At 52.3% G+C, this 11,627-nt stretch overlaps 3 protein-coding genes across 3 annotated transcripts; 2 read left to right on the top strand and 1 right to left on the bottom strand.

Annotated features, from left to right (window-relative positions):
- Positions 1–270: 270 nt before the first annotated feature.
- LBRM_22_0730 (conserved hypothetical protein) lies at positions 271–2,265 on the bottom strand (the record flags this gene model as incomplete). Its single annotated transcript, XM_001564942.2, has 1 exon — positions 271–2,265. The coding sequence occupies one exon, from the start codon at positions 2,263–2,265 to the stop codon at positions 271–273; it is 1,995 nt and encodes a 664-aa protein (XP_001564992.2).
- A 1,822-nt stretch (positions 2,266–4,087) lies between these two features.
- On the top strand, positions 4,088–4,735 carry LBRM_22_0740 (conserved hypothetical protein; the record flags this gene model as incomplete). The annotated part of the gene is made up of 1 exon (XM_001564943.1): positions 4,088–4,735. One exon carries the CDS (start codon positions 4,088–4,090, stop codon positions 4,733–4,735), a length of 648 nt encoding a protein of 215 aa, XP_001564993.1.
- A 569-nt stretch (positions 4,736–5,304) lies between these two features.
- Positions 5,305–6,585, top strand: LBRM_22_0750 (putative protein kinase; the record flags this gene model as incomplete). The annotated part of the gene is made up of 1 exon (XM_001564944.2): positions 5,305–6,585. One exon carries the CDS (start codon positions 5,305–5,307, stop codon positions 6,583–6,585), a length of 1,281 nt encoding a protein of 426 aa, XP_001564994.2.
- Between the last annotated feature and the right edge of the window lie 5,042 nt (positions 6,586–11,627).

Raw genomic sequence — 11,627 nt, forward strand, 5'->3', positions numbered from 1 at the left:
AATAGTTGACCCTGTTGTTCACACATTTGCCCCCTTTTGACTACTTCTTTGTAGTTTTATCAAGCCTTCTATAGCTGTGAAACTAAAATACTAAAAATACAATTGATACTTTTTTTTTTCGCCAAGATAATAATTCACTTCAGAGCAAGCCTTATATATGTGTGTGTCTGTATGCGAATAAATAGTGCCAAATCTCGTGAATCATCACACGGAAAAAAAAATACGTGGCAGATGTGGTTGGGAAAAAAAAAATCAGTTCAAAAAGTGCTTTTATTTTTTCTTGCAAATGAGCTGCGATGGTGGTAAATTTGCTTCCTTCAGGAGTGCAGCCGCGACTTTCTGTTTCAAGTCTCCTTGTAAATGTATCTCGAATGGAATTTTCGTCCCGGGCTTCAGATTTTTCAACTTTGTCGACGGGTCGACTACACCACAGCTCGTAGAAAACTGTTTTTTCCATTGATCAGCAAGCAACTCGAGATCAAAACCAAACGATTCAAGGTTCTGTACAATTGTAATTAACTTACTGTTTGTCGACTTCTCCGACCACAGATTCACCTTTGGAAGTGGTCCATTTTTGATCAGCCGCTTCGGAATCAAGTTATCGCTAGCTAGTGATGCGCCCTCCACAACAGTTTGCAAAACAATTTCGTGCTTCAGTCTGAACAAACGTAGCATACCTTGCTTAACTTGATCCAACGGCATCTCAGAGGTATATGCCTTGAAGGTGAACATCATGGATAGCACGTCGTCAATTTTTACACGGGGTAGCTTACCCTTCTCTGAGTCGCTTACAACCAGCAGGTTGTGTGCTTTTATGTAGTTTTTCAAATTGTCAACTAGTGTTTTCTGCGTGTAAATTTCTTGGAGAACGCTATCATCAATAGGAGCTTTTTCGAAAATAGGAACAGTACCTGTAGTAGCATGCTCTATTGTGGGAAATAGACTGTCACGAGGTATGTTCAGCTCCTCGCCTAGCAGCAAGATTCGTATAAGATCGTCGTCCAGACTACGAGGTGCAGCGTAGAAAACACTGGCAGAGACAATGCACTGACGGAACACACCTGCTCCATCGGCAAGGAGCTTCGCTTGCAGTTCCTGGGCTTCCTTCCTACATCCTTCCATATGTACTGTGCTGAGAAAATCAGCATAAAGTGCATTGTGTTGTCGCATCAAGTCGGCCGATTTGGTTACTTGAGTAACGCAATAAACACAAGGACTCGTTTCGACAACGGTTAGAAGATCCGGAAATCCTTGAAAAAATGTCAGTGCTTTTTTGTATTTTGTATCTTTGAACTGAATTGCAGAAGTGTGGGCACCGTCTCTTGGGTACGAGTGGACCACAATGCTCGTGAACTGTTGCATTGGCATGGGAAGCAGCGAGTGTGATACTTGCTTCACTGCTTCGCAGAGACAAAACTTCAGCACTCTGTCTACATCCGAAAAAATATCAGTGTAGTCGACACCTGGCGCCTCGTTCCCCTCGGTGACTTCATTGTTGAAGACATGATGATTCGTGTTTTCGTTCTCCGTAGTTGCAACGCCCATCTCAGACAGTTTTTCACGAACTTGGTCTTCCTCAAACTCAGATGGAATGAGAAATAATTCTGAGGAAAGGCTGTAGTTCGTAATAAATCGATTCTCGAATTCCTGCCAGAGACTGTCACGAAAGCACTGGACCACAAAAACACCTACGCCTGTATCCTGCCTTGCTGCCATACTGCTAGTCACGATTCCGATGGCGTATGGGACATCGACACCGAGTGAATAAATGAGAGCAACATCCCCGGCAGAAACTGGTGTTTTTTTCCGAGTGCTTAAAATTCCTGGCATCATCAAGTGTGCGCCGCTGAGGATAAATCGAGAAGTCGGGCCGCGGCAAATAATAGCAACGCCAACTTCATTTACAACGCTTGTCCACTCATCGCCTTTCTCAGCCAGGAGCTGGTGCAGCCGCAAAAAGAAGAAGATAGTAGGAACTATGAGAAAGCTGAAAGGCCTCGCTTCTGTAATAACATTGTGCTCTTCTTTGCCTAGTCGATCAATCGAGATAAAGAAAGGTACTTCATTGACGGAGTATACAAAGACCGATGATCCAGATCCACATTGGTACTTCCGTTTGGTGACCGTATCTTTTTTGCGGACAACGAGATCGAACTTGTCCGCGCTATTTTTCCCAATGACATCCACAACATCGGCCCTCAGCTTCTTCACATCACTTTTGCTGATTGATTGTGCCTCCTTTGTCGTGCACTTCTTTTTGAACATTTTACACTTATTTTGGGGGATCAATGGCGCAGTTTGTAAGTGAATATATATATATAATAGTGAACAAGCGTAAAAGAGTGGAGCAAGTTAGGGACTAAATATGAGAAAAACGTTTCCGAAACAAATGCGCATGAATTGGCGATACTGTGACGCAGTGAGAAAAAAAGAGGCATAAAATACTGCGAGGGCATTAACAAGGGGGAGCTGATTGTAGCCTGGTTTTTCCTTTGCTGCTCTTTGAATTTGGCTGAGAGCTATGATGAGCGCGACTTCACGCCTTGAAAGGTTACATGCTACCGAAAAAAAAAGTTCACTGGCACGTCTTTCTTTTTTCATTTGCATAGAGGGGGTTCGTAGTGGTTGCAGAGAAGCAGATACATGTTGGCTTTCCTAACACCCTGCAGCATGAATATACCGGAAGACATCTTTTGAGAGGAGCAAAGCGTCCAATGCGGATACATCCGTCATTCACAAAAAGCAACTGTCGCAATGTTCTTCTGTTTCCAGAAACATGTCCTCTCCGTGACATGAAAAAGTTTGTCAATAGGAAATACCAGCCACAGTGCTTGACAGCGCCTTGGAAGGAACCTCCTTTTTTTACTCCTCATAAAATAACTTGACAGCACTTCCTGATGCGCCCTCGCGGCGGGTAGACGCAAGTAGGGCATAACACACGCACGTTACCCGCCAAAAGAAATATGCGTGGTTCCCCCCCCCCCCCCCTCCGTTCGCAGCAATGCGCCCTAATCGCGAACAATGTTTTCACAGTGGGGGCCAAAGGGAGGGGACTGTATGGAACGGCATGACGCCACTGCACACCTTTTAACTTTGGAGCTCTGGCTGCCTGCTGGTGGGGAGCCTGCGCCACCCGAGGGATGCACCGGGTGGCGACCTGCGAGGCTGGGTGGGCAGGGGTTGAGGCGGAGGCCGTGCTCGGATGACTGGGTGGGTGTTGCTGTAGCGTGTGCCCTACGGCTGTGCCGCACCACGCGATGGGCCTGTGGCAGCCCCGGGCTGAGGGGAGCTGAACCCGTGCTGTGTGGCAGAGAATGAGCAGGTTAACGAGAAGGCTACTAGCTGGAACTCAGTGCCTTGTTGGTTGGAAAGGCGGTGTTCAGGTTGCAGAGGGAAATGTGCAACCTGAACAATCAGGACTGCTTTGATTTTCTTGTGGGGCCTGATATGTTGTGGTTTACTACTCTGAGGTTGGTGCGAAAGGTGTCAGGGCCTGCCAGACACGGCGAAATGAGGAACTGCAGCTTTTCAGGGTAGTGAAAGGAGGAGATCAGAGAGGAAAGCAGAGTTGTTGCAGGTCCGTGTTGGAAAACATTTTTGAGTGCCTGCACCTTCAGTAGTCTTGAAAGATATGCATTAGTTTCTATCTGTGGGCTGTGAACTCTGTGAGGCAGCAATGGAGGAAATCTGATGCCAACGGGTTTCAACTAATACTATAAGTCTTTGTCTCGTTGGTGGGACGGCTTTTTCGTGGAATGGCAATTCCCTTTTGCGTTGGCTGCAGCGCAATTACTTTTGAAGGACAAAATGTTCTCTCACAGGAAAGAATGTATCTCATGATTAACAAAATTATCTCCGTTTCTCTCCATATGTTTACTGGATGTATCCGTCGCTATGTGTAATTGCCTTTTCCTGTTCTTTTTCGTATATTGGTGCTAAAGCACAAAGTACTGCACGTTCTCGAAGGAGACTCCACAAATCTTATTGCGCTTCTCTCCTCCACTGTGCCTTTCGACTTCTGGGCGAGAAGAGCTCTAGTCTTTTGTTATCAAGGTGCTTCTCTCTGCGGTACCTTCTCACCACATCAATGGAACATTCAAAGACAGCGAGCGAACTGCAGCAGGAGCAGTCAGATGAGCTCTTCGCGCGTCAACTTCAAGCACAGCTCAACAACCCCGGAGATGGTGCAGATTGTGCGCCTACGGGAAGTGGGCCGCTGGTATCGGTGCAGGAGGCTGCCGATGCTGCTTTAGCTCGCCAGCTTCAAGAGGAGATCAACCGTCAAGAGGCCGCCGCCGGTGCAGGGACCCCTACAGCAGGTGCGGCTGACATGGTCCCTGTGGAGTGCCCCGCTTGCACATTTGTCAACTACATCAAGCCATCTAGCCCATTAAAGCACTGGAAATGTGTACAGTGCCGTGAGCCATTGAAGGAGAAAGTACCGCACTCGAACCACAGCACTCACAAGGACCTCGTAGAGTGCAAAGTGTGTCATTCCTTTAACAAGCTTCCCTCGAAGAAGTCTGATGCAGTTTTGTGTGGTGGATGCTATCAGGAGCTTGGATCAACCCTCAACACAGCTCCCCTTGTAGATAGCACAGAAAACCAACGTACAGTGCAGCTTCGTTGTGGCCAATGCAACGTGATCAATGCTGTGACAATTGGTGTCGATGTGAAGAAATTGGAGTTCATTTGTGGTGGTTGTGGAGTCTTGAACACGATGGTACTTGACTAAGCGACTGCCAAGCTCTTTACTTCGCCAGCGGCTTATAGCAATTTTACCCGTTCGTATGCATTTCTTTATCTAGCGCTTTTGCGTAACTGTCAGCTCTTTTTTTTTTGCATTTAGTTCAAAACAAGCATTTCTCCGCGGATATTGACTCGCTTTTTTTTTTTTGGCGCTCATTCTCAGTGGGGTTGTGATGTGCCGTTTGCACGGTATCGCTGTTTGCGGGTTCTGCATATGCTTGTATCCTTTTAAGACGAAGAAGCTACTGTGAAGTCAAAAGACTAACCGGCTTCTTATTAAGAGCATCTTTCCGAGCGCTTCTGTGAAGCGTCTTTGTAGATGTCACGGTAGCTGTCTAGATCGCATTGGAAGGCAGGCCATAGTCGATTTTAGTGAGATGAAAACCCTCTTCAAAGGTAACCTTACGTTTGGAGGTTAATTGCTGTTTTACTCTCTTTCTTCTCTCCTCGGGGTCTCTGCTGTTTCCCCATACCCGTCTATTGGCATTCATGCTATTTTGTTTCTATCCCGACTCATTCACAATGATACTCCTCCTCTTTGTAGTGTGAACTCCAATGCTTGGCAAACCATTGCTGCAGCAACTTATATTACATGCAGCTATATTAGCCCTTGGTGCTCCTGTACTGCTTTGTTTCACTGGACGCAACGGACATATTATATATATATATATATATATATATATACATTGCTCATTAGTCAGATTATTTGATTTCACTCGCAAGCTGTTGCTCGTGATGCGGAGAGTCGGTGACTATGAGATTCTTGATGTAGTAGGCGAAGGTGCGTACAGCAAGGTAAAACGAGTTCGCCACACTCCGACAGGATGTATGTTTGTGGCCAAGATAGTACCCAAAACAAACCAGCAGGTTGAAAGTGATGTTCGTCTTGAGATTTCCGTTTTGCGGCGCTTGAAGCACAAGAACATTGTTCAGCTCATTGAGATTCTGGAAAGTACGAACAATTACTACATTATACTGGAACCTGTCATGGGTGGTGATCTGTGCGACATCATCGTAGGGATGGATCGGCCCCTGCCAGAGCAGGATGTAGCAGCCCTGTTGATTCAGCTGGTAGCGGGGGTGCGTGTATGCCATTGTAACGGGGTTGCGCATCGTGACTTGAAGCCAGAGAACCTCCTTCTAGGAACAGATGGCGTTTTGAAGATCTCTGATTTTGGCCTGAGCCGCCTCCACAGGGAAAGCAACTTCCAAGCAAGTACAAGTGAATATGCGCACACACTCACAGGCACTCTTGCATACGTAGCGCCGGAGGTTTTCGGGGGCTCCTATGATGCGTTTCGCGCCGACATTTGGTCGATGGGGTGCATTGCGTACGTCCTCTTGACGCAGAACTTTCCGTTCGGCTCCACCACCGATCCTCACGCCTTGGAGTTTCGCATTCGCAACGGAGAGGTTTCCATAATGCCGTCATCTGTTAGTCCTGAGGCGAAGAACTTGTGCAAGTGGCTCTTGTCGCTGAGACCAGAGGATCGACCAACGTTAGATGCTGTAGCGCAGCACGACTTCTTCAAGAAGTATCTACCTGCCGAGTATCTTAGAATGACAACAAGCCGAAAGTCACCGATTGTGCATGGTGCGAATATGAATGAATTCAGCTCCCAGGTTCAAGAAGAGACCCCATCATGTAGTCCGAGCACATCAAGTACTAAGCAAAAGCATCACCACCTTCGTAGCGGCAGTGCTGCGCGAATCTCTCCCTCAGGCAGCGCGGTTGCTGGTGCGGCTAGCAGCAGTAACCACAGCAGCGAAAATGGGAGGGATCGTGAAGATATGGACGCCCATGGCACTCACGTCGGGTCTGATCTTGAGGGATGATGCAGTGATGTGTTAGCAGGCGGCATGGCTGTAAAGCTATAAACCAACAGCTTTAGGCCATATTTGCAGCTTCTCTGTCGCTTGTACCATGCCTCGCATCTCAAAGCAGCACTGTCGTGCCGAAGCAAAGCACAGCGCATAGTGGCTTATAATCACAGGAGCCTCTTCAAAGGGAATTGCAGACTGTCAGTTTTTTATGGCCTTTAGGGGCTTCCTGCGAGTCCTCGTTAATCATTTTCCTTTTCACTGTATGGGTTTGCTGCGTGCATACTCATGTACATTGCTTGCTTGACCTTTTCCTCTTTGTTGGTGCTCTTTCACTTTTTTCTCCTACAGTGAGATGTGGTAACTGGGAAGCACTTGACAACATTTCGAACGCCATTGTGACAACGCTAGATCTCGTGATGATCAAAAAGATGTATGAGTACATCTGTGTGCGTTAGCGTCAGAGCAACTCTCTAATGCAAATATTGTGTCGCTTGTTTTCATGAACTGGGCAAGAAAGTGCACATCAGCAATATCCATTGCTCCATCTCCTCATCTCTTTCTCTCTGGTTTTTGCTAGGCGGGTACTTGTGCGATTCGCGCTTTAGGAGAAGAGGGGGGGGGTTTCGACCTGAGGTATGAAGCGGATAAGCCTACGTGCCGCTGCAAGCGCCGCCATCAGCATCCTCCAGCGTTGTCGACAACTTTCTATGGCAACATGTCTCTGTTCTTCTCTGAACTGTGCATATGACTACAACGAGGTCGTCTCGCTTGCGTCTACCGCGCCTGTATGCAATGTAATTCGATTTTGAATGCCAATTCACCGGTAGCGCTTCTACTGGAAGTTGTTATCTAGCCAAGATAAATGAGGAATCTCCGTGATATACAGCAAGCAGGCATCCTCATACGCGACGCGCATGCGCACATATGTAGAGGTGCTGAAATGGAGGAGAGCAGCTAACTGGCTGTGTTGGTGCTGCACCTCTTTTCTGTGTTTCGCTTGCATTCCGTGGTTCTCATATTCCTGCCAAACATGCATCCAATAAGGTGAAGGAAAAGTTCAGCGGCGGGTTTTTTCTTTTCCGATGATCTTTTCACGCCCTGATGATGCCGGTCAACCTCACCATGGCCTCAGGACCCCGTGACCCGCTTTTTATGGGAAGCCAAGAGCCTGCCGCCTGCCTCCGGGCACGGTTGCGGGCTCTTGGCGCCGGCAGAGAGGTGTAGGCTGGCGCTGTGCCGAAGAGATGCGCAGCCATGATCACAGTTGGACCAGCTCACCACACACCGTGTCGGCGATCCAGCGAGTATGCGCATCTGCCTACTGCCACTCGCCTTTGCTGCTCTGCGGTGACGTTGAGTGTGACCCTGGGCCTAGCCCGCGCTGTGTGCAGTGTGATAGCGATGGGCTGAGCGGCGTCAGCCAGTGCTGTCCAGCGCTGTTCCTTGGCAGATATTTGATATAAGTCTTACGGTGCAAGAGACACACTCCATCACCTCGCCGACACACACACACACAGACCTGGAAGGAATTTGGCCTCCTGGGTTCTTTAGCATTTCGGTGTAGCAAGTGAAAAGAAGCATGGCGCTGGCGTCTCCGCGCTGATGGAGCAGGACACACGTACAGGTGTAGGCCCTCCCCCACTCCTGAAGACGAAGTTGGTGCAGGGACGGCCTGACTTTGCTGCCTTGACCCTACGCGACGAATACACTTCTGGTTCCGCTGCATAGCTGAAGTGATGTGGTGACACGGGAAGTTCTCGATCTGATGCCCAGCAGCGTCGCACGCAGTCCTCACGTTATCGGAATGGACGCCGACTCGCACCACCCGATGTGGGGGACACGAAAGGGCCCCCCAACCGGGTTGGGACCATTCTGCATGATTGGCTCCACGGCAACTACTCGGCATGGCGCCGCACAGACAGGGCCACAGAGACGTCTCCGACCTTCACCACGGCGCCGGGTGGCCACTGCGTAATCAAGCTCACTCCCCGCTTTGAGAAGGGATATGACCCGGTACTGCCAGCGATGCCTGACACCCACAGTTAGGCTCTTTCTACAAGGCAGACTGGGACCTGTACTGCGCCCTGGTTGCCAAATCGTTCCGCCAGGACCATGCCTACCGCAGCGACAATGAAGCGAAGACGCGCCAACTTCAGAGCACCGCGCTGACTCCGATCACCACGACAACCCGAAAGCGCTCCAGGAAGGAAAGGCGAACGGTCCATGCGGCCACACCCACCACAGCCCGACCACACATACACACAGCCATTGAGCGCCGCTCAAGAATAAGGAAACGCTCAGCGCCCACAGCCAAGACCCCCGGGAAAGCTCTCCCGTCTGGTAAAGACGCCTATGAGCCGCTCTGGTTGTCAAAACTGATGCGACTGGAAGCCTCTCCCGATAAGGCGCCCTGAGCATCGCCCGAGGCACGCCTTTTCTCGGATATGTTCACCAAAGCGCTCCAAACAGCCAGCCTCGAAGAATGCGTACGGTCCTGCAACGCTCTCATCCCCAGTGACCGTCAGTGATGGGGACACATCCAGGCCGTTCATGCCCCGCACACTGCGTGCGCTGGCAACGAGACAAGGCAACCGTCACCTCTCACAGCGGGAGAGCAGGCCAAAATATTGACGGGGATGTACCAAGAGAAGCCCCTGCGACGTCCGGCACCTCTTCTCCCTTTGTGTCCCACCGAGACCCGGCTCCAAGCCCCTCCAACCGTTCACAATGGATGAGCTCGAGGTGGCACTCCGCGAAGTCCACTGTGGCTCCGCTCCAGGCATCGACGACAACCACTGTGATCGTATCAAAGCCCTCCCGTTGCGCAGCAGGAGAGCGCCGCTGAGCATCTACAACCAGAGCGTCGCCACTGGCTGCGACTCTTCTACGTGGAAAGAGGGGCTCGCTGCGCCCCTCCTGAGTTCGCACACGCCTGAAGACGATCCCGCGTCCTACCGCCCAGTGGCGCTGACCGGCAATATGCGAAGTTACTCGAGCAAATGGTCTCGTGGCGACAGGGCGGCCGTGTGTACGACGAACCCCAGCCACAGTAGTCTGGTCTCCGTCCTCGCCGCTCCATCGTAAAGCCTGGGGACTTGCTCTTCCACACAGCAGCCCAGCGCCAGCCAGGTGCCAATGCAGGACCACTGCTTGTGGGCCACGCCTGTCGTTCGACTCGCTAGATCATGTCGCTACCATCACGGCGCTGAACAGGCTCAGAGCTGAGCCGCACCTTACGCGCTGGATCATGGATTTATTAGACGCTCATCGTGTCTATGCCCGCTTCCATGAGGAACAACCCGAGATTGCAACTTTTACGTGCAGAGCACCCGCTGAGCGTGGAGCTTACACGATGCCCGAGCTGCACCACCCCTTCTTTGCTGAGGGATGAAACTACTCACATCCTCCGCAGGCCTCTTCCGCCAGACACACCCACACCCGTCAAGGGCGTGCGGACTCAGGCGAGGGCGGCATGCGCGCGCCGGCCATCCAGACACGCCTCCAAGACACGGACGGAAGAGCAGGACGCAGGCAGCGAGCCCCCCTCCCCCTCTCCCCGGGCAGCAGCGTCACCCTGAAAGAGGCCCCAGGGTCCGAAAATGCGGGAGCAGTGAGGCACGGCTGGCATGGTGTGCCACGTCCGCACAGGGCGCGCCGAGATGCACCGCAGCGAGCCCCAAAGCGCATGCGTGCGAGGTGTGCGGCATCTCCTCCGTCCGGCCGCGCGGTGTAGCGGGGTGCCGCGGCTCGAGGCAACTGGGGGGCGGGGCATGGCATGCAGGTCGAGCACCGTGTCTCGCAGAGCTCTTGCCCGCGGCTGGTCGGCCTCCCTGCCGGGCCCCCCAGCACGTGCCTGGGCCGCCACCGCTTCCGCTCTCGAGCAGGACCCTGGCCGCTGCCCGCGTGGATGGAGGCATGCCGTCCACCCGAGCCCGACTGGTGCCGGTGGCGCAGCACGCACGCGAAGAGGGGGGTCGAGGAGGGACATGGTGGGTCCGCCAGGCGCCTGGCGGGATGCGACGGCGGACGGTGCGTCCTAGGCGACGTCCTCGCCGCCGCGGTGCAGCGGCCGCTGGCTGTACGCGTCTGCTTGCGGACGTGCTCGTTGTGGCCGAGGAGCGCGCTGCACAGGAAAATCTCAGTTGAGCCTGTGCAGCTACGCAATTTTGTTTTCTTTCCTCTGTCCTCCCCCTCTCACTCTGTGCAGCGTGCACTGTTGTGCCTCCGGCCTGTGCCTGTCTTTGTCTGTCTGTGCGGGTGTATGAAGACGCCATACAACGGCGTCCCTCCAGACGTTTCCCGCCTCCTCTCTCTCACACTCTACGGCAGAGAAAAAAGCCCCTCCAACACGGGCGCACGCGCACGCACGCATCCCATGCAAAATACGCTTACCAAAAGGCACGGGGGAGGCTGTGCCAACGCTACGGGCAAAGGGTGGAGGGACGGCGACGACGCATGAGAGTGTGCTACCACTCGTGTTGTGCGGGCGCGTGCGTATTGTTCTGCATGTCTGTGTGTGGTTCACGGTCAGACCCGAGTGCAGGCCCCCTTTTTGCTCTCTTCGGGCAACAACGGAGGCTTTGCAAGGACCTTCGCAGACGATTTCGGAGGAAGTCGCCTGTCCACTTTAGGCGCTGCGAGCGTCGCCATGTCGGTGCGCTCTCTCTCTCTCTCCCCATGCTTTCTCCATGCTCACCCTGCACGCTTCACACCTCCTCCCACACGCAACTCCGATGTTGTCTTGTTTATCAGCCGCGTTCACCATCTCGACGCCATCACATCGTTCCTTCCCGTGTGTGTATGTCGCTGACCGCAGCACTCCACCCACGAGGCTCACAGGAGGGAGGGGCCTCACCAGAGGCAGCGGCACAGAAGCGGTGCGTGTGTGTGCGTGTGGGGGTGAGGGGGGGGGGGAGAGGAGCTCAGGCACAACGAAGCAAACAAAATACGGGGTGACCACTCGATGGTGTGGAGGCGGTGTGTGTTCACGGCGTGCACCCACCCGTGCCTCGTTCTCTCTTTCGTGCACCGCCTATCACGGCAGTCCTNNNNTT

The sequence above is a fragment of the Leishmania braziliensis genome, chromosome 22 (genome assembly GCF_000002845.2).
Source record: "Leishmania braziliensis MHOM/BR/75/M2904 complete genome, chromosome 22".
NCBI classification, from domain to species: Eukaryota; Euglenozoa; class Kinetoplastea; order Trypanosomatida; family Trypanosomatidae; genus Leishmania; species Leishmania braziliensis.